General features: G+C 47.8%; 1 protein-coding gene across 2 annotated transcripts; it reads left to right on the top strand.

The window, feature by feature from the left end:
* The first annotated feature begins 90 nt into the window (after positions 1-90).
* LOC129704273 (interferon-induced protein with tetratricopeptide repeats 5-like) lies at positions 91-19991 on the top strand. Of its 2 annotated transcripts, XM_055647280.1 has the most exons (4): positions 91-566; positions 5708-5818; positions 15562-17019; positions 18966-19991. In XM_055647280.1, exons 2-3 carry the CDS (start codon positions 5814-5816, stop codon positions 16994-16996), a joined length of 1440 nt encoding a protein of 479 aa, XP_055503255.1. In that variant the 5' UTR covers positions 91-566; positions 5708-5813; the 3' UTR covers positions 16997-17019; positions 18966-19991. The 2 variants fall into 2 exon arrangements, with proteins under 2 accessions (XP_055503255.1, XP_055503256.1); XM_055647281.1 differs by lacking the exon at positions 18966-19991 and having other exon boundaries at positions 15562-17439.
* Positions 19992-21836: the final 1845 nt, after the last annotated feature.

Raw genomic sequence — 21836 nt, 5'->3', positions numbered from 1 at the left:
GCGCCTGCGCGCTCCGGCCCGCCTCGCAGCGGGGCAGGTGGACAAGATCAAAGATCTTATAGCGGAGGGCAGTTGGACAAGATCAAAGATCTTATATCTTTGGACAAGATGGCGGAAAGGTTCCCCATCTGAAACGTCGCTCATTCCTTCTCTCCAGAGACGCTGCCTGTCCCGCTGAGTTACTCCAGCATCTTGTGTCTATCTTTGGTCAAGGGGGAGGGGTCACCATCCACCACCTCCTGCCTCATCTCCATTTCCCCTCCAAATCCCCTTCCATCTCCTCTCCCCTTTCCATCTCCCCTCTCCCCATCTAGCCTCTCCCCATCTCCCCTCACACATCTCTCCCCACACTTCTCCACCTTCACCATCTCACCCTCACCACAGAAGGTACACGGACAAGATGGAGTTACAGATGAAGCAGCAGGACACCAGAAGCCTGTGGCAGGGGCTACGGATTGTAACCAACTACCGAAGCACCGCTCCCTCATCCGCATGTGCCAGCACCTCCCTAGCTGACGACCTGAACTCCTTCTACGCTCGTTTCGAGAGGGGCAACACCACTCCAGGTCTGCCGACTATCGACAATACCGACAGCAGGCTGGCTACCGAAGCTGAAGGGAGGAATATGCACACATGGGAGGGAATACATCGAAGTCCCTCACCCTGAGCACAGGATCGCCCCAGGGTTGCGTCCTCAGCCCCCTATTGTACTCCCTGTACACACATGACTGTGTGGCTAGCTTCAGCTCCAATTCAATAATTAAGTTTGCTGATGACACTGTGGTGGTGGGCCTGATCTCAGACAATGATGAGAGGGCCTACCGGGAGGAGGTGGCTGATCTAGCACTCTGGTGCCAGGAGAACAGCCTCCTCTTGAACATCAAAAAAACGAAGGAGCTGATCATGGACTTTAGGAGGGCACATCATCCGAGGACGTACACTCCATTGAGTATAAATGGGGATCCTGTGGATAGGGTGAACTGTTTTAAATATCTGGGAGTCCACATCTCTGAGTATTACATCCTTCTTTGTAAGACAGTCCTGACATCCCAGGAATCAGTCTGGTGAACCGTCTCTGCACTCCCTCTATGGCAATAATGTCCTTTCTCAGATTTGGAGACCAAAACAGTACGCAATACTCCAGGTGTGATCTCACCAAGACCCTGTACAACTGCAGTAGAACCTCCCTGCTCCTATACTCAAATCCTTTTGCAATGAAAGCTAACATACCATTCGCTTTCTTTACTGCCTGCTGCACCTGCATGCCTACCTTCAATGACTGGTGTACCATGACACCCAGGTCTCGCTGCATCTTCCCCTTTCCCAATCGGCCACCATTTAGATAATAGTCTGCTTTCGCACCAAAATGGATAACCTCACATTTATCCACATTATACTGCATCCGCCAAACATTTGCCCACTCACCCAGCCTATCCAAGTCACCTTGCAGTCTCCTAGCATCCTCCTCACAGCTAACACTGCCCCCCAGCTTAGTGTCATCCGCAAACTTGGAGATATTGCCTTTAATTCCCTCATCCAGATCATTAATATATATTGTAAATAGCTGGGGTCCCAGCACTGAACCTTGCGGTACCCCACTAGTCACTGCCTGCCATTGTGAAAAGGACCCGTTTACTCGTACTCTTTGCTTCCTGTTTGCCAGCCAGTTCTCTATCCGCATCAATACTGAACCCCCAATGACTTGTGCTTTAAGTTTGTATACTAATCTCTTATGTGGGACCTTGTCGAAAGCCTTCTGGAAGTCCAGATACACCACATCCACTGGTTCTCCCCCCTATCCACGCTACTAGTTACATCCTCGAAAAATTCTATAAGATTCGTCAGACATGATTTACCTTTCGTAAATCCATGCTGACTTTGTCCAATGATTTCACCACTTTCCAAATGTGCTGCTATCCCCTCTTTAATAACTGACTCTAGCAGTTTCCCCACTACCGAGGTTAGACTAACTGGTCTGTAATTCCCCATTTTCTCTTTCCCTCCCTTCTTAAAAAGTGGGGTTAAGTTTGCTACCCGCCAATCTTCAGGAACTACTCCAGAATCTAAAGAGTTTTGAAAGATTATTACTAATGCATCCACTATTTCTGGAGCTACTTCCTTAAGTACTCTGGGATGCAGCCTATCTGGCCCTGGGGATTTATCGGCCTTTAATCCATTCAATTTACCCAACACCACTTCCCGGCTAACCTGGATTTCACTCAATTCCTCCAACTCCTTTGACCCGCGGTCCCCTGCTATTTCCGGCAAATTATTTATGTCTTCCTTAGTGAAGACGGAACCAAAGTAGTTATTCAATTGGTCCGCCATATCCTTGTTCCCCATGATCAACTCACCTGTTTCTGACTGCAAGGGACCTACATTTGTTTTAACTAATCTCTTTCTTTTCACATATCGATAAAAACTTTTGCAGTCAGTTTTTATGTTCCCTGCCAGTTTTCTTTCATAATCTATTTTCCCTTTCCTAATTAAGCCCTTTGTCCTCCTCTGCTGGTCTTTGAATTTCTCCCAGTCCTCCGGTATGCTGCTTTTTCTGGCTAATTTGTACGCATCATCCTTCACTTTGATACTATCCCTGTAGTAGGAGGCAACCGTGGCTGACAAGAGACGTTAGGGATAGAATAAAAAGAAAAGAAAAGATGTATAACACAGCAAAGAGTAGCCGGAAGCCAGAGGATTGGGAAACGTTCATAGGACAACAGAAGGAAACAAAACGGGCAATATGGGCTGAAAAGATGAAGTACGAGGGGAAGCTGGCCAGGAATATAAAGAAGGACAGTAAAAGCTTCTTTAGATATGTTAAGGGAAAAAGAGTAGCAAAGTCAAATGTGGGTCCCTTGAAGGCAGACACGGGTGAAATTATTATGGGCAACAAGGAAATAGCAGAAGAGTTGAATAGGTACTTCGGATCTGTCTTCACTAAGGAAGACACAAACAATCTCCCAGCTGTACTGGAGGACAGAGGATCCAAGGGGGTAGAGGAACTGAAAGAAATTTTCATTAGGCGAGAAATAGTATTGGGTAGGCTAATGGGACTGAAGGATGATAAATCCCCTGGACCTGATGGTCTGCATCCCAGGGTCCTCAGGGAGGTGGCTCTAGAAATAGTAGACGCATTGGTGATCATTTTCCAATGTTCAATAGTTTCAGGATCAGTTCCTGTGGATTGGAGGATAACTAATGTTATCCCACTTTTCAAGAAAGGAGCGAGAGAGAAAACATGGAATTACAGAACAGTTAGCCTGATGGGAAAGATGCTGGAGTTAATTATAAAAGAGTTAATAATGGGGCATTTAGATAGCAGTAAAATGATTAGTCCAAGTCAACATGGATTTATGAAAGGGAAATTACGCTTGATTAATCTTCGGGAATTTTTGAGGGTGCGACAAGCAAAATGGATGAAGGGAGCCAGTGGATGTAGTGTATCTAGACTTTCAGAAAGCCTTTGTTAAGGTCCCGCACGGGAGACTGGTGACTAAAATTAGAGCACATTGTATTGGGGGTAGGTAGTTGAGATGGATAGAAAATTGGTTGGCAGACAGGAAACATAGAAACATAGAAACATAGAAATTAGGTGCAGGAGTAGGCCATTCGGCCCTTCGAGCCTGCACCGCCATTCAATATGATCATGGCTGATCATCCAACTCAGTATCCCGTACCTGCCTTCTCTCCATACCCTCTGATCCCCTTGGCCACAAGGGCCACATCTAACTCCCTCTTAAATATAGCCAATGAACTGGCCTCAACTACCCTCTGTGGCAGAGAGTTCCAGAGATTCACCACTCTCTGTGTGAAAAAAGTTCTCCTCATCTCAGTTCTAAAGGATTTCCCCCTTATCCTTAAGCTGTGACCCCTTGTCCTGGACTTCCCCAACATCGGGAACAATCTTCCTGCATCTAGCCTGTCCAACCCGTTAAGAATTTTGTAAGTTTCTACAAGATCCCCTCTCAATCTTCTAAATTCTAGAGAGTATAAACCAAGTCTATCCAGTCTTTCTTCATAAGACAGTCCTGACATCCCAGGAATCAGTCTGGTGAACCGTCTCTGCACTCCCTCTATGGCAATAATGTCTTTCCTCAGATTTGGAGACCAAAACTGCACGCAATACTCCAGGTGTGGTCTCACCAAGACCCTGTACAACTGCAGTAGAACCTCCCTGCTCCTATACTCAAATCCTCTTGCTATGAAAGCCAACATACCATTTGCTTTCTTTACTGCCTGCTGCACCTGCATGCCTACCTTCAATGACTGGTGTACCATGACACCCAGGTCTCGCTGTATCTCCCCCTTTCCCAATCGGCCACCATTTAGATAATAATCTGCTTTCCCGTTTTTTCCACCAAAATGGATAACCTCACATTTATCCACATTATACTGCATCTGCCAAACATTTGCCCACTCACCCAGCCTATCCAAGTCACCTTGCAGTCTCCTAGCATCCTCCTCACACCTAACACTGCCCCCCATTAGGAAGCAAAGAGTTGGAGTGAACGGGTCCTTTTCAGAATGGCAGGCAAGGCGAATTGAGTGCCGCAAGGCTCGGTGTTGGGGCCGCAACTGTTTACAATATATATTAATGATTTGGAAGAGGGGATTAGGAGCAACATTAGCAAGTTTGCAGATGACACAAAGCTGGGTGACAGTGTGAACTGTGAAGAGGATGCTAGGAGGTTGCAGGGTGACCTGGACAGGTCGAGTGATATGTTAGATGCGTGGCAGATGCAGTATAATATAGATGAATGGGAAGTTATCCACTTTGGCGACAAAAACAAGGGGGCAGATTATTATCTCAATGGGGTTAGGTTAGGTAAGGGGGAGGTGCAGCGAGACCTGGGTGTCCTTGTACACCGGTCACTGAAAGTTGGCTTACAGGTACAGCAGGCAGTGAAGAAAGCTAATGGAATGTTGGCCTTCATAACAGGAGGATTTCAGTATAGGAGTAAAGAGGTTCTTCTGCAGTTGTATAGGGCTCTGGTGAGATCACATCTGGAGTAGTGTGTACAGTTTTGGTCTCCTAATTTGAGGAAGGACATCCTTGTGATTGAGGTAGTGCAGCGTAGGTTCAAGAGATTAATCCCTGGGATGGCGGGAATGTCATTGAAAGATTGAAAAGACTAGGCTTGTATTCACTGTAGTTTAGAAGGATAAGGGGGTATCTTATAGAAACATATAAAATTATAAAAGGACTGGACAAGCTAGTTGCAGGAAAAATGTTCCCAATGTTGGGCGAGTCCAGAACCAGGGGACACAGTCTTAGAATAAAGGGGAGGTCATTTAAGACTGAGGTGAGAAAAAACGTTTTCACAGAGAGTTGTGAATTTATGGAATTCCCTGCCACAGACGGCAGTGGAGGCCAAGTCACTGGATGGATTTAAGAGAGAGTTAGATAGAGCTCTAGGGCCTAGTGGAGACAAGGGATATGGGGAGAAGGCAGACACGGGTTATTGATAGGAGACACAGCCATGATCACAATGAATGGCGGTGCAGGCTCGACGGGCCGAATGGCCTCCTTCTGCAACTATTTTCTATGTTTCTATGTACGTGTAGGATTTAAAAATTGAAGTGAATGTTTGCCCGCACTTGTCTCTAAACCCAACATCACTGGTTTGGAATTTGAACAAAGGTTTTTCAGTTTCACAACTAGACTGCAGAGAAATGGGAAGACTTTCAGTTTCATTTCCACTTTCAGGGTGTGGACTGTCTGGACTCATCCCAATCAATGGACTATAAAAACACCACACACTGTCTCTGGTCCAGCCATTTCTCGGAAGGAAGACGGAATCCTGAACAGCAGCATGAGGTAAGGGACATCTTCACTTTGCACAGTGATATCGGGGATCAGGACCTTCTCAAAGCACTGACGCCGACATTAGGTGGATGAGTAGAGAAGCTTAGTTTTCAGTCTTCAGAGATACAGCGCGGAAACAGCATATGCGGCACGCTGAGTCCACCTCGAGCAGCGATCCCCGCACAAAAACACTATCCTGCACACACTGTGGACAATTTACATTGATACCAAGCCAATTAACCTACAAACCTGTACATCTTTGGGGTGTGGGAGGAAACCGAAGATCTCGGAGGGAACCCATGCAGGTCACGGGGAGAACGTACAGACAAGCACCTGTAGTCCGGATTGAACCCGGGTCTCTGGTGCTGAAAGGCAATAGCTCTACCGCTGCGCCACCCCGCCACCCGTTAGGAGTTGAGAGGTGATGTTACACTTATGTAAGACATTGTTCGGGCTACATTTAGAGTATCGCGTTCAATTTTGGGCACCGTGTTATAGTAAAGATGTTGCCAAGCTGGAAAGGGTGCAGAGAAAGGTTGCAAGGACTTGAGAGTCTGAACTATAGAGAGAGGTTGATCAGGCTGGAACTTTATTCCTTGGAGTACAGGAGGATGTGGGGTGATCTTATAGAGGTGTTTAAAATCATGAGAGGAATCGATCTGGTAAACACAGCAAGGGTAACGGAATCGATAACCAGAGGACATTTAAAGTGAGGGAGGAGGGAACAGGTTTGATAGGATCCTGAGGGTAGCCGTTAGATGGAATAAGCTGCCAGAGGCAGTTTTGGCAGGTACTATCACAACAGTTAAAAATCATTTGGACAGGTAACTGGATTATATAGGTTTAGGGGCAATAGGTGCAGGAGTAACCCATTCGGCCATTTGAGCCAGCACCGCCATTCAATGTGATCATGGCGGATCATCCCCAATCAGTACCCCGTTCCTGCCTTCTCCCCATAATCCCCTGACTCCGCTGTCTTTAAGAGCCCTATCTAGCTCTCTCTTGAAAGTATCCAGAGAACCCGCCTCCACCGCCCTCTGAGGCAGAGAATTCCATGGACTCACAACACTCTTGTGTGAAAAAATGTTTCCTCATCTCCGTTCTAAATGGCTTACCCCTTATTCTTAAACTGTGGCCCCTGGTTCTGGACTCCCCCAACATCGGTTTAGAGGGATACGGGCCAAGGGCAGGTGGGATTTATCTGTTTTGTAGTAAATGCCTACTATTTTTTCTATGTGCTTAAGCAAAGCAAGAATTTCATTGTCCTATACAGGGACACATGACAATAAACTCACTTGAACTTGAACTTGAACTTGACTAGTGTAGATGGGGCATGTTGGCCGGCGTGGGCAAGTTGGGCTGAGGGGCCCGTTTCCATGCTGTGTGATTACTGGATCGGTCATATTTAATGTCTCTGAATCGGTGAGCATGTTTGGGAAGGTGATCATGTGGGGTCAGGGTTTCTAATCCATTCCATCAGTAATTATTCAGGAAAAGGGACCAAGGTCTGGCAATGGATCTACGAATGGAACATATTTTAAGGCTTTAAGGTACTTTCGCGACGTTTAAAAAACATTTGCACAGGTACATAAACAGGGCAGGTTTCATGGGTTTATGGGGAAAAGGCAGGAGAATGGCACTGAGGGGGAAATATAGATCAGACATGATTAATTGGTGGAGTAGACTTGATGGGCCAAATGGCCTAATTCTGCACTATGATCTAGTGAACCTACGATTAATTCTACATTGGTCTAGTTTAGGGATACAGCGCGGAAACAGGCCCTTCAGCCCACTGGGTCCACGACGACCAGCGATCACCCCGTACACTCGCACTATCCGACGCAACCCAGGGACAATTTGCAATATTCACCAACACAAAATCAAACTACAAACCTGTACGTCTTTGGCGTTGGGGTGGGGGGGGAAACCGGAGCACCCAGGGAAAAAAAACAGGTGGTCACGGGGAGAACGTACAAACTCCATGCAGACGGCACCAAATCTCCTGAGGGGATGATCTAAATGACAAACAGAAGCTGACAAGATGGGGTGGGGTGGTGATCACGGGCGCATCTGTGTTAATCTCTGGTCAAAATATATCGGGAGCTCTGGTGTGAGTTCTGGTCACCGTGCCAAAGACAGGAAATGAGTCAGAGGGTGCGGTCACAGGAAGCAATGCAATACAATACAATACCTTTTATTTCTCATTTGAACCTCACATGAGTGTCAAACGAAATTTGGTTTCTGCAGCCATACAAGAAAAGAACCAAGACACCCACCAACACAATTCACACAAACATCCATCACAGTGAGACTCCTCCTCACTGCGATGGAAGGCAAAGTCTTATCTCTCCCCTGCTCTCCATTCCTCTCCCGGTCGAGGTCAAAGGCCCCGGGGGGCGCTAGCAAGTCCGCGGCCACTCAAAGTCACGCCGGGTGATGTAAGGCCCTGCCCCGGGTCTTGATGTTGGAGCCCCCGGCGGGCGCTAGCAAGTCCGCGGCAAATTAAAGCCGCGCCGGGCGTTGTAAGGCCCCGCTCCTGGTCACTCTCAACCCCGCAATTCGAGCGGGAGAAGTCGCCGTTGCCGGTGCCCCGCGAAAAGCGGTCTCCCAGCAGGGACCCGCGGGCTCCTGGTGTCACCATCCACCGGAGTCGGGTCGCAGCAGCGCGCCACCGCAGCTCTCTACACTCTGAAGCTGGCTAGCTCCACGATGGTAAGTCCGCAGCTCCACAGCTCCACAGGCTCAGTGACTTGAGCCTCCAGGTCGTTCCGGTTGGAGGGCGCTCCACGGCGCTAGGCCCCAATGGCAACGGAGACCCGACAGGTAAAAGATCGGGTCTCCATGCAGGGAAGAGATTTAAAAGTTTCCCCCACCCCCCACACATACACATTTGAAGACCCGCTACAAACTAAACCCTCAACGGGACAAGAAAATAAAAAATACACAGACAGACTGCAGAGGCCGCTGCGACGTTGGTCGCGCCGCCCACAGTAAAGTGTGATGAAAGATTACAGAAACTGGACTGATATTGGGTTGAGTGCAGGAGTTGAAGGAAGACGCTCCTCACCTCCCCCCTGACTGTCCTGTCTGAAGAAGGGTCTTCACCCGAAATCTAGAAAAAAGGTGCAGGAGTAGGCCATTCGGCCCTTCGAGACAGCACCGCCATTCAATATGATCATGGCTGATCATCCAAAATCATTGCCCCGTTCCCCCTTTTTCCCCATATCCCCTAATTCCGTTAGCGTTAAGAGCTAAATCAAACTCTCTCTTGAAAACATCCAGTGAATTGGCCTCCACTGACTTCTGTCAGATTCACTAGTCTCTGGGTGAATAGGTTTTTCCTCATCTCAGTCTGAAATGGCCTACCCCTTATTCTTAAACTGTGACCCCTGGTTCTGGACTCCCCCAACATCGGGAACACTTTTCTTGCATCTAGCCTGTCCAATCCTTTAAGAATTGTATATGTTTCTATAAGATACCCTCTCATCCTTCTAAATTCCAGTGAATACAAGCCCAGTTCGATTTGTAGTTTGATTTGCTGTCGATCACATTCCACAAAAACCCACTAGCAAGATCCAAGTTCAAGTGAGTTTATTGTCATGTGTCCCTGACGGGACAATGAAATTCTTGTTTTGCTTAGCACACAGAACATAGTAGGCATTTACTACAAAACAGATCAGTGTGTCCATATACCACAATATAAATATATACACACATTAACAAATAAACTGAAGTGCAAATAGCAGATAATGGGCCACCAATAATCAGAGTTTTGTCTGAGCCAGGTTTAATAGCCTGATGGCTGTGGGGAAGTAGCTATTCCTCAACCTGGTTGTTGCAGTCTTCAGGCTCCTGTACCTTCTACCTCATATCAACTGCATGGTCCATGGGTGTTGGAAGCAGAAGCAGCGACGGGGACAGATGTGGACGGGGAGTGGGGCTGGCGAGTGTTTGCCGGGCTGGTTAGTCGCTCACTGCAACTCCGGCCATGGAGCAACTTCAGTGCAAGGCATCAGAAGCGTTGCGCCGCTGCTGTGAGAGTCTCTGTGCCACATTTGCCCAGGTGACCGGCATGGATCAGGCTGCAGCTCAGTGCATCCTGGAGGACAACTAGTGGCTGCTGGAAGTAAGTACCAAGCACTGGGTAGAAACGGTGGAAGATAGTGGACTTCAAATGGGGGTGGTTGGAGAAAGCATCCTGCTTGCCTGCTAGATTTTCACTTACTGTAACTGCAGGAAAAATGTTCCCGATGTTGGGGGAGTTCAGAACCAGGGGTCACAGTTTAAGAATAAAGGGGGGGGGGGGGGGGGCTGTTAGGAGTGAGATGAGGACAAACTTTCTTCGCACAGAGAGTTGTGAATCTGTGGAATTCTCTGCCACAGAAGGCAGTGCAGGCCAATTCACTGGATGTTTTCAAGAGAGAGTTAGATTTAGTTCTTGGGGCTAATGAAATCAAGGGATATGGGGAAAAAACAGGAAAGAGGTACAGATTTTAGATGAACAGCCATGATCATATTGAATGGCAGTGCTGGCTCGAAGGGCCGATGGCCTATTCCTGCACCTATTTTCAATGTTTCTATGCTTGAGTATATGACAATAAAACTCGACCACTTGATTTTGAAGCATTCATGCATGTTGGAGGTATAATGTAGTCATAGAGTGATACAGTGTGAAAACAGGCCCTTCGGCACAACTTGCCCACACCTGCCAACATGTCCCAGCTACACTACCTGCGTTTGGTCCATACCTCCAAACCTGTCCTATCCATGTATCAGTCTAAGTTTTTCTTAAATGTCGGGATCCTTGCCTCAACTACCTCCTCTGGCAGCTTGTTCCATACACCCACCACCCTTTGTGTGGATAAAGTTACCCCTTAAAAAGTTACCTCTTAAAAATACATCATACAAAAAACATTGAAACCAACTTCTACAATGCACTAAAACATGATTTTAATACATCAAATTTCATAAAGTTCCTACCCTGGGAGGGGGGACACCCTTCTTCCACACCCTCCCCCCTTTCAAAAACGCTCCACGGAGAACATTGCCAGATATGAGCGGGGAACTGAGATCCATGATGTCTGGATCCCAATGCTCAGTGCTTCATGTTTCGGAGTTGGCCAATGTTATTGATTGTAATTAGCCTGATTTGTAATTAGTTGACAAAACCTTAATTGATTAAACTGGAATATCCAGGGAGATGGGATAAGTGTAATATTAAATGACATGCAAGGTGTCAGGCTGTCTGTCACAACATACAGCCTTCGACCGCATGATGTCACAACATACAGCCTTGAACCCATTATTTCCTTCAGTGGGAAGGTAGCACTATTGTCATTTGCCACTCAATTATTATGTTTGTTTACCTCACTGACTATTTCTAACCCCCCCAATTCCTTTGACAGGTTGAATGGAAATGTCCCCAATCTCGTTGTTTTATTAATTGAACACGTAGATGAACATCCTCAAGGAGTGTAATCAGATGGAAACTGATTCAGATGTGATGTTTAAGAGCTTGTTCAAAGAAAGGGTATATTTTAAAGGAGTGACAGAGATACTTGCAGGGGAATGTGTGAGGACATTATTATTTGTCTTTAGTTTTATCTTGAACCAGGACATCTGAAGATTCAAAGTTTAATATAGTAATTGTGCTGATACTGACCCCAACCAACCATGTAATGAATATCATCCATTCCGGAGGTTTTACTTTTATGATGCCATTTAAACTTCACTTGGATTTCAATCACTTCAATGTAGAAGTAATTGGGAATGGGGAGCATGGAACAAAACTTTGCCCTTCGTACATATTAACTATATGAATACCACAGAAAAGATTATGTACTCTCAAGATCACATTTAATAGAATAATATTGCTTAAATATATAGTTATTGAACTTTGCATTTCGGAAAAGTCCCAGCTGAGAGGAAGACAGCAAAATACTGAAAATGTTGGGGGTGAAAATGACTTCAGGACAGTTTGTTACGAAAATGAAAGAAATTGTAACAGAATACTTATACAGCTGAGTGAGTATAATTTTATGGATTGGAATTGTGTTGAACCAACTGATGACTTCTTTGACAAAGTAACTAGCATGTTAGATAACAAGGAAGCCAATGAATGTAGCAAATTTTGTTATCCATAATTTGGTCTGTGAAGTCCCCCATAAAGGATTACTGCATTAGATAAGCACCTGTGGACTTGAACGTAATAGGTTAAGTCCAGGGGGTCAGATCTGGGGTTTTATGTGTGGGCCAGATATATTGTCAGTGCAAAGGGGTTAGGAGCAAGGCCAAGTTTGCATCCAGAGTCAAGGTCTGGAATAGTACTAGATGTGCAGTCAAAGCTGGGACCAGGGGTGTGTTCAGCACTGGGAACCTAAGCAGGTAAGCAGCTATGATCAGGGTAGAATAGGGGGCCAGGTGTAAGGCTGGACTCAGGGTCAGGAATGAGAGAAGGTATGCAACTGGACTCAGGGCCAGGAGTAGTACCAGGTGTGCAGTGAGACCCAGGTTGGTCAACATGGGCCAAGTGCTTGATTATAATCTGATTTCCATACATGAATACATTAAGATCAGTCATGTGCTGCACCTGTTGATCAGAGCCTGGGCTCTACTGTGGAATGGAATTAGGTATGTAATTTATTCTAACCTTATTCATAGCTAATGCTCCAATTTAAAGCATATATATTGTATTCAAGTGTAGGTTAAAAGACTTGCTACAGTATGCACAGTATGCTACAGTATGCACCATATTGGACAATTTCAAGCTGAAAAATGATAAAGTTCTGTACTAATGGGAGAGGGGACACCCCCCCCCCCCCTCCAGTCGCTATGCTCTCTCAGGCTTGGTCTCTCGCAATTTCTCACTCCCAACTCTCACCCAATGTTGGCTTAAACCAAGGGAAGGTGTGACCTCTGTCCCCACCTACGACCTTTGGTCAATGGGAGGGAATCAGGTGGGAGGAGGTGAAAGATCAGGCTCCCATTTGCTGTCCTCACCTCGAACCGCGCTTTGGAACGATGGGAGGGTCGGCCATCTTGTGAAGGTCATGCCCTAGGCATGATGGGATAGTGGGCTGCATCCCACTCCCTCCCCCTCCCAAGGCAGTCTTGGAATAATGGGAAGTTTGACCAAGATCCAAAGGCCATCTTTCCCCCCCTCAACCCTTCCCCCTCCCATCCTCTCCAACTAGAAACCTATGGAACGTCGGCCATTTTGTGACGGTCTGATTGGCCCGGTGGGCCAATTCTGTTGGCACCCTTAGGACCCACCACCCCCTTTCCCACCCTTCTCACTTCCCCTCATCTCCATCCCCCAAACCCTCACCCCTCCCCCTCTGCCTCTCCCCACCTGGATAGTTTGCTGGTTGTAGACTTTGACCACATGGAACGCTCCAAGGTCAAGGTCAAAATGGCGTCCGACATTGACGAGGACCTGCGGGTGGGGGAGAGATGGTGGTGAGGGACGGCCGTGGCGAGGGTAGCACGGTGGGGAGGCCCTTCGGCCCATCGTGTCCCTGCCGGCCAACCATGGATACACACACAGACACACAGAGACATACTGTATACACATACACACAGGCAGGCACACACATACAGACACACACGCACAGACAACAGACATACTGTATACACACACAGACATACACACACATACATGCAGACACACGCACACACACGTATATGTACACATAGAGCCACATAAATACACACACACACACACATACAGACACACAGAGTCATACTGTATACACACGCAGAGACACAAACACGGATATACAGCCACACACACCCACACTAAGACAGATACACGGACATACAGACACATGCACACAAACACTAACAAACACATGGACAATCACCCACGCATACACACACAATCTCTCACACATTCACACACTCACACACAGTCTCACACTGACACACACTCTCACACACACTCACACACACTCTCTCACACACACTCTCTCTCACACACTCTCTCACTCACACTCACACACACTCTCTCACACTCACACACACAGACACTGACCTGGTCAAAGTGGATGGCTTTAGACTCGTTCCCGTTGGCTGCTGGTTCATGGCTGGTGCCGTGGATGACAGAGAAGGCCGCCTTCAGCCCACCGGGCCGAACCGTCATCACCAGCGCCCCCCCCCCACCTCATCGCCGGCCTGTCCAGGCCTAGCCGTCGGCCGCTCCCTCACCACCGGCCTGCCCGGGCCTGACCGTTGGCCCCCCCTCACCACCGGGCCCCTGCCGGGGGTCCATCGCACACCACCAGGCAGTGGCCCTCCCTCACCTCTGGGCCCTGCAGGGGAGAGGGGGCAGGAGGGTGAGGAAGGGTCCCGGGCCCAACATGGCTGCCTGGGGCCCCACTGTCCGTCGCCGCGGCAACCCGCTGGAGGCTTGAGGCCCGGGCGAGGCCTAGTTACCGACTTTGTGCCTGCGGGGGTCAAGGTCAGTCAGGGGTCTACTGACGACTGAGGAGGGAGGAGTTGTCGTCTGGACCCGGGGGTTTGGCCTCAGGTCTCAGGCCTCGTCACCACGGCAACGTGGATCTGTGAGGGGGAGGGGGAGAGGGGGGGAGAGAGAGAGTGGGGTAGAGAGGGGGCGAGGCTCTCTTCACCACCTCCAGTTTAAATTCTATTTGGAGGACCAAGAAACCAAGAACCAAGAGGAAGAAAGAGGGGAGGAGAGAGAAAGGAAGTGGAGAGGGGGTGATGGAGAGAGAGAGAGAGAGAGAGAGAGAGAGAAAGAGGGAGAGAGAGGAGAGAGGGGGGGGGGGGGGGAGAGAGAGAGTGGTGGGGGGGAGAGATTGGGGGGGGGGAGAGAGTGGTGGGGGGAGAGAGTGGGGGGGGGGGGGCCGGGAGAGAATGGGAGAAATGTAGCTTCAGAAGCGTTTTCATTTTGCATGTTAAAACCCACCTGAGAACCATGGGCGATTTTGCAATTTTACAGACGGATTTTTCACTTTTAAAACTCTTCATATAACAAATGAATAAAGATAAAAAAGTCAATAATGCCTTACTTTTGATGAAATTCAGCGAGCAAACGCGATAATTCCCGATATTTTGCATCTTTAAATCTCCACGACAAATGTTCGCTAAGCACTTCCGTTGGTTTTGCACCTTCAGCTCCCTCTTGAATTTACCTTAGTTTCTATCTTTTATTTGGACTGTAAATTTAGGTAGCTGTGCCTCACGGTCACCCCGAATGGCACAGTAAATTGCAGCTCAAGAACTGGCCGTTTTCGATGTTTTTAACGGGTGTGAAAGTGCGTGTTTTCCCATTCACTAACATGTACCGTAAGTACCGAGTGTACTCCAGTTTAAATTTTCGGCTACGTGGGTGCGGATCTACGCTCCAGTGACCTTTCGTGAAATCACCCTATTCATTCAGCAGAATGTCTATACATGATTACAATCAAGCTGTCCACGGTGCACAGATCCAGGATAAAGGGAGTCACGTTTAGTCCAAGGTAAAGTCCGATAAAAGATAGACCGATGAGGTAGCTGGAAGGTCAGGACCGCTCTCTCGTTGGTGATAGGATGGATCAGTTGCCTGATAACAGCTTGGAAGGAACTGTCCCTGAATCTGGAGGTGTGCGTTTTCACACTTCTGTGCCTCTTGCCCGTTGGGTGAGGGTAGGAAAGGGAGTGACCAGGGTGCGACTCATCCTTGATTATGCCTGACCCACTGAGCTACTCCAGCTTTTTGTGTGTTGTCCCATTGATCACCTTGTGCTCTCTTGCAGCGACACACTGAGGGAGTCGTTGTTGGTGAAGCTCGGCCAGCTTCAGTGCCACTTCACGTGGAAGCTAAGGATGAACAACAGTGACCTGGACGACGTGAAGCAGAGGTTGCAGGATTCGATTATCATCGGCGGGAATCACCAAGGCGTGCCGCACAACCAGCTGGCTTACATCAACTACCTGCAGGGCAACTACGAAGAAGCTCTCCGTGACTTAGAGGAGGCGGAGAGACGTCTGAGGGAGATCCACGGGGATGGATTTGAGAGGAGGAGCATCGTCACGCATGGCAACCGGGCCTGGTTGCATTACCACATGGGGCAACTCAGCGAGGCCCAGTCCTACCTCGACAAGCTGGAGGTGATGTGTGGCCCCCTCACACAGGGCCCGCACGACACGGCAATGGTGCCCGAGGTGTGGGGGGAGAAAGGGTGGTCTTTGCTGAGCTCCCACTCTCAGTGCTGTGAGGAGGCGAAGGAATGTTTCGCCAGGGCTCTGGAGGAAGATCCCGACAACACGGAGTGGAACATGGGCTACGCCACCGCTCTGTTCCGTCTGGCACCGAGTTCCGGGATCCCGGAAAACCCCGAAGTGAGTCCGTCGGTGAGACAGCTGAGACGGGTGCTGGAGCTCGATCCGGGTGCATCTGTGGCCAGGGTGATGCTGGCCCTCAGGCTCCAAGAGTTCCAGCAAAAGGCAGAAGCGAATGAATTGGTTAAAGAAGCGTTGCGGACAAGCCCAGATTCTCCATATGTGCTCCGCTATGCAGCAAAGTTTTACAGGAAACAGCACGATGCTGATAAAGCGATAGAGGTGTTGAAGAAAGCCTTAGAATTCACTCCGCGCTCTTCCATCTTGCACCATCAAATGGGTATCTGCTACAGGAAAAAACTATTGAATCTGACTAAAAATAAAGGCAGTCGAGACCCAGTCATGGAGGCTGAGTTGATCAGCCGTTGCAAGCACCATTTTGGAACGGCATTTCAACTGAGGCCATCGGATGTATTTGCAAAGCTGGATTTTGCCAGCATCTGCTTAATGAATGGTGAATCAGACAGGGCGGAGGAGATATACAACGACCTCCGGAGTTTAGAGGATATTGCTCCAGATGAAAAGCAGGCAATAGAGTTACAGCTTGGATTATATGAACTGTATCACACCAAATCTGAATCAAACGCCATCCACCATTTTATGGAAGGCCTTAAAATCCAGCGCGGCACGAAACAAGGGAAAATTTGTTACACTAAGTTGGAGAAGATTGCAAGAAGGCAAATTACCAGGAACCCGTACAACAGCAGAGCCTGGGGTATCCTGGGGTTTCTTCACCGAGAAGCCGGGGAGAATTCTGAAGCTGTTGAATGCTATGAAAAGGCCTTGCGGTGGGATCGTGGCAACGAAGAATATCTCAGCGCTCTTCGTGAATTGCGCCCTTCTACTTAGGCTGGAGATACCAGGACCAGGAGGTAAGGGCGAGAAAGGTCCTTCCTCAACCATTCCTCACTAGAACATAGAACGTAACACAGTACAGCGCAGGAACAGGCCCTTCGGCCCACGGTGTCTGTGCAGAACACGATGCCAAGACCAAATCCTATCTGTCTCCATTCCCTGTATATCCATCGGCCAATCCAAAAGTCTGTCAAATGCCACAATCGTGCCTCAACCACCACTCACGGCAGCAAGTTCCGGGCGCACACAGCCCTCTGTGTAAAAAAAACATGCCCCGCACATCTCCTGTAGCTAATACCCTCTAGTCCAGGCACCTCCTCTGCACCCTTTCCAAAGCCTCCACATCCTTACAGCAATGGGGCGCCCTGAACTACATGTGATACTCCAAATTAACTCCAAATAACCAAAGTCCGATAAAGAAGCATCATGACTCCCTGACTGATACAAAAGTTAGGTGGTGAAGATGGTTGTGAAAGATTGCAGCAGGATCTTGATCGATTGGCCAGGTGAAGTGTAAGGTGTTGCATTTTGGGACGTCGAACAAGGGCAGGACCTACACAGCAAACGTTAGGCCTCTGGGTAGTGTTGTAGAGCAGAGGGATCTCAGAGTACAGGTGTATGGTTCCTTGAGGGTCGAGTCGCAGGAAGATAAGGTGGTCAAAAACGCTTTTGGCACTTTGGCCTTCATAGAAACATAGAAAATAAGTGCAGGAGTAGGCCATTCTGCCCTTCGAGCCTGCACCGCCATTCAATATGATCATGGCTGATCATCCAACTCAGTATCCTGTACCTGCCTTCTCTCCATACCCCCTGATCCCTTTAGCTACAAGGGCCACATCTAACTCCCTCTTAAATATAGCCAATGAACTGGCCTCAACTACCTTCTGTGGCAGAGAGTTCCAGAGATTCACCACTCTCTGTGTGAAAAATGTTTTTCTCATCAGTCAGAGTATAGAAGTTGGGAGGTCATGTTGCAGTTGTATAAGACGTTGGTGAGACCGCATTTAGAATATTGTGTTCAGGTCTGGGCACCAAGTTACAGGAGAGATATTGTCAAGCTTGAAAGGGTTCAGAAAAGATTCACGAGGATGTTGCCAGGACTAGAGGGTGTGAGCTATAGGGAGAGGTTGAGTAGGCTGGGTCTCTACTCCATGGACGCAGGAGGATGAGGAGAGATCTTATCGGGGTATACAAAATTATGAGGGGAATAGATCGGGTAGATGCACAGAGTCGTTTGCCCAGAGTAGGAGAATCGAGGAGCAGAGGACATAGGTTCAAGGTGAAGGGGAAAAGAGTTAATAGGAATCTGAGGGGTAACTTTTTCACACAAAGGGTGGTGGGTGTATGGAACATGCTGCCAGAGGAATTTGTTGAGGCTGGGACTATCCCATCGTTTACGAAACAGTTAGACAGGTACATGGATAGGACAGGTTTGGAGGGATATGGACCAAGCAGAGGCAAGTGGGACTAGTGTAGCTGGGACATTGTTGGGTGGTGTTGGTGACTTGGTCCGAAGGGCCCCACACTGTATCACTCCATGACTATGAATCTATGACATATTCAATGCTTGGACCTATGAAGGCAAGCATAGTATATGGTGACAGACACAAATAGCTGAAGTAACTCAGCGGGTCAGGCAGCATCTCTGGAGAAAATTAATAGGTGACATTTAGGCAAAGTCCCTTCTTCAGACTCGAAACGTCAACTATTCCTTCTCTCCAGAGATGCTGCCTGACCCGCTGAGTCACCCCAGACTTTTGTATCTATCCTCGGTGTAAACCAGCATCTGCACTTTCCTTCCTCATCTTACCGTACGCCTTCTTCACCACTCGATCTACTTGTGCGGCCACTTTCAGGGCGTTGTGGAGTTGGATGCCATGATTATTACAGAGTCTGACCAAGCTTGTGTGCGGTGCCTTAATGGAGACACTTGAATTGACATTTTGTTGATGATCTTCTGCAGGTTTGGTGCCCGTTTCTCTGACTGATCTACAGTGATCCCATCTCTCAACAAACCTTCACATTCAACCAGAGGTGGATCAGAGCTGCGTTGTGGAGGATGTGACGCCATTTCACGTGCGTCCGATGCGATGGTCAGAATAGAGGCACCAGCAGTGATTTCCCAGCCCGTTACTCAATGGTCACAAATTCACCTGGACGTTAATTGTTTGTCCACTAAATTCTGGAGTTAAAAGTTTAGGATTAAGTTTATTGTTGCCACGTGTACTAAGATACACTGAAAAGCTTTGTTTTGCTTCCTATCCAAACAGATCAGAGAATACTGTACATAAGTACAGCCGTTAAACTCAAGTACAATAGATAGAGCAAAGGGGAGATTAGTTCAGTTTAGTTCATGGTCACGTGTACTGTTAAAGGTTTAGGATTAAGGTTTATGTTCATTATTGTCACGTATACCGGGGGACAATGCAGAGCTTTGTGTTGCATGCTATCGAAATATATCCGAGGCTTAAGGTGAGGTGGGGGGGGGAGGGAGTTAATGAGAACCTGAGGGGTGCAAAACTATAAAAGAGGGAGTTAGAACTGATTTTTGTGTGAGAAGCACCATCGATGATGTGCAATCTGATTTAGTTTCTAGGATATAATGCCGACAATTACGAGTTTCAACTTTTTTGTTTAAAACGTTATGAACATTGGGGCACGTTTCATGATCAATATTGTTTAACATTCTGTAATATCAGAGTTTGTGCATTAAAGTAATGAATAAATCACTCATAAAATGCGACAATTCTAGTGCATCATTACGCGTCAACGGTGCAGTCTAAGTGGTTTTCTTGGTCCACACTAAGGTGAACAGGATCAGCTCCAGGGGATTCAAGGGGCTACACGGTTGGGTAGCAGTAATGTTGCTGCCTTACAGCGTCAGAGACCCGGGTTTGATCCTGACTACGGGTGCTGACTGTACGGAGTTTGTACGTTCTCTCAGTGACCGTGTGGGTTTTCTCTGGGTGCTCCGGTTTCCTCCCACACTCCAAAGTCATACAGGGTTGTAGGTTTTGGCTTTGGTATGACGTAAAATTGTCCGTAGTGTGTAGGATAGTGTTAGTGCGCTAGGGCTCGGTGGGTTGAAGGGCCTGTTTCCGCGCCGTATCTCTAAAGTCTAAAACTTGCACTTCAGCCTTGAGCCGATATTAATAAAGTTTACGCTTGTTCAATGGTTCTTTATTGTCACGTGTACCGAGGTACAATGAAAACATTTTTTTTGCATACAGCCCAGCAAGGTATTATTATATATAGAAGGCCAATCCTGGATTAAGTACAAAGTGTACAGAAATAGTCCACAGAGACCATTTACACGAGTCGCCAGGGTTTTGGCGCCATTTTTCAAAGTCCCAGTTGCTTTAAGAGCAGCAGGTCATAAAGGCCCGTTGATAGGTATGTGCAGAAAGGAACTGCAGATGCTGGGTTGACACCAAAGGTAGGCACAAAGTACTGGAGTAACTCAGCGGGTCAGGCAGCACATCTGGAGAAAAAGGTTGGCTGACGTTATAGGTCAGAATCCTGCTTCAGACTGAAAGTATAGTGGAGTCAAGTCAAGTCACATTTATTTATATAGCACATTTAAAAAACAACTCTCGTTGGCCAAAGTGCTTTACATTTGTTATAAGAATAGCACAACAAAACAGACTACATACATATATACATGTAGCCCTCACTCAGAGGACATCAGGAAAGGCTTGGGAGTAGAGATAAGTCTTTAGTCTTGACTTAAAAGAGTCGATGGAGGGGGCAGTTCTGATGGGAAAGGGGGACGCTGTTCCACAGCCTAGGGGCTGCAACCGCAAAGGCGCGGTCGCCCCTGAGCTTATGCCTGGACCGTGGGTTATTCAGCAACCCCAAGTCGGCCGATCTGAGGGGCCTGGAGGTGGAGTGGTGGGTGAGAAGACTTTTTATGTAGGTGGGGCCAAACCCATTGAGGGCTTTGTAGACATGGAGGAGTATCTTGAAGTTTATACGGAACTGCACAAGGAGCGAGTGGAGAGAGGCCAGGATGTGGTCCCTTTTTCGTGTGCCCGTCAGGAGTCTCGCTGCGGCGTTTTGGACCAGTTGCAGGCGGGACAGGGAAGATTGGCTGATGCCAGTGTAAAGGGAGTTGCAGTAATCTAGGCGGGAGGAGATGAATGTGTGGATGATCTTTTCCAGGTCATCAAACTGGAGGAATTGTTTTATTTTAACTATCGTCCGAAGCTGAAAGAAGCTTTTACCACGGCATTGATTTGTTTGTCAAATTTCAGTGCTGAGTCAAATATCACGCCAAGGTTTTTTACGTGAGGTTGAGTAGTGGGGTAAGGCTTCCAAGGCTGCCTGCTATCATTTTGATTGAGTCCAAGTGGAACCAAAGGTAAATAAAGGCCAGAATAAAACGGTTTCGGCAACAGATGAACAAGGACGGGTAGGTACTTGGCCGTCCGAGGGGGGGGGGGGTGTGTTGGGTGCCGGCTGCCCCGGGCCAGCGCACCCCCCATTTTTTTTCCCCTATGAAAAAAGTCACCAAAAAAAAATCGGAAAAAATCGGGAAAAAATAATCAGCGTTTCCACTTTGGAAACGGCCAGTTCTCTGTTCTCCCTTCCGCCACTCCCGCTAGTGAATACAAAGTGACAAGTAAATGGATGAAGGGGTGCCAGTGGATGTAGTGTATCTAGACTTTCAGAAAGCCTTCGATAAGGTCCCGCACGGGAGACTGGTGACTAAAATTAGAGCACATTGTATTCGGGGTAGGGTGTTGACATGGATAGAAAATTGGTTGGCAGACAGGAAGCAAAGAGTAGGAGTGAACGGGATATTTTCAGAATGGCAGGCAGTGGCGAGTGGAGT

Source organism: Leucoraja erinacea, chromosome 15 (assembly GCF_028641065.1).
Source record: "Leucoraja erinacea ecotype New England chromosome 15, Leri_hhj_1, whole genome shotgun sequence".
NCBI classification, from domain to species: Eukaryota; Metazoa; Chordata; class Chondrichthyes; order Rajiformes; family Rajidae; genus Leucoraja; species Leucoraja erinaceus.
Note: the sequence above shows the minus strand (reverse complement) of the source record. Positions and strands in the feature narration are given on the sequence as shown.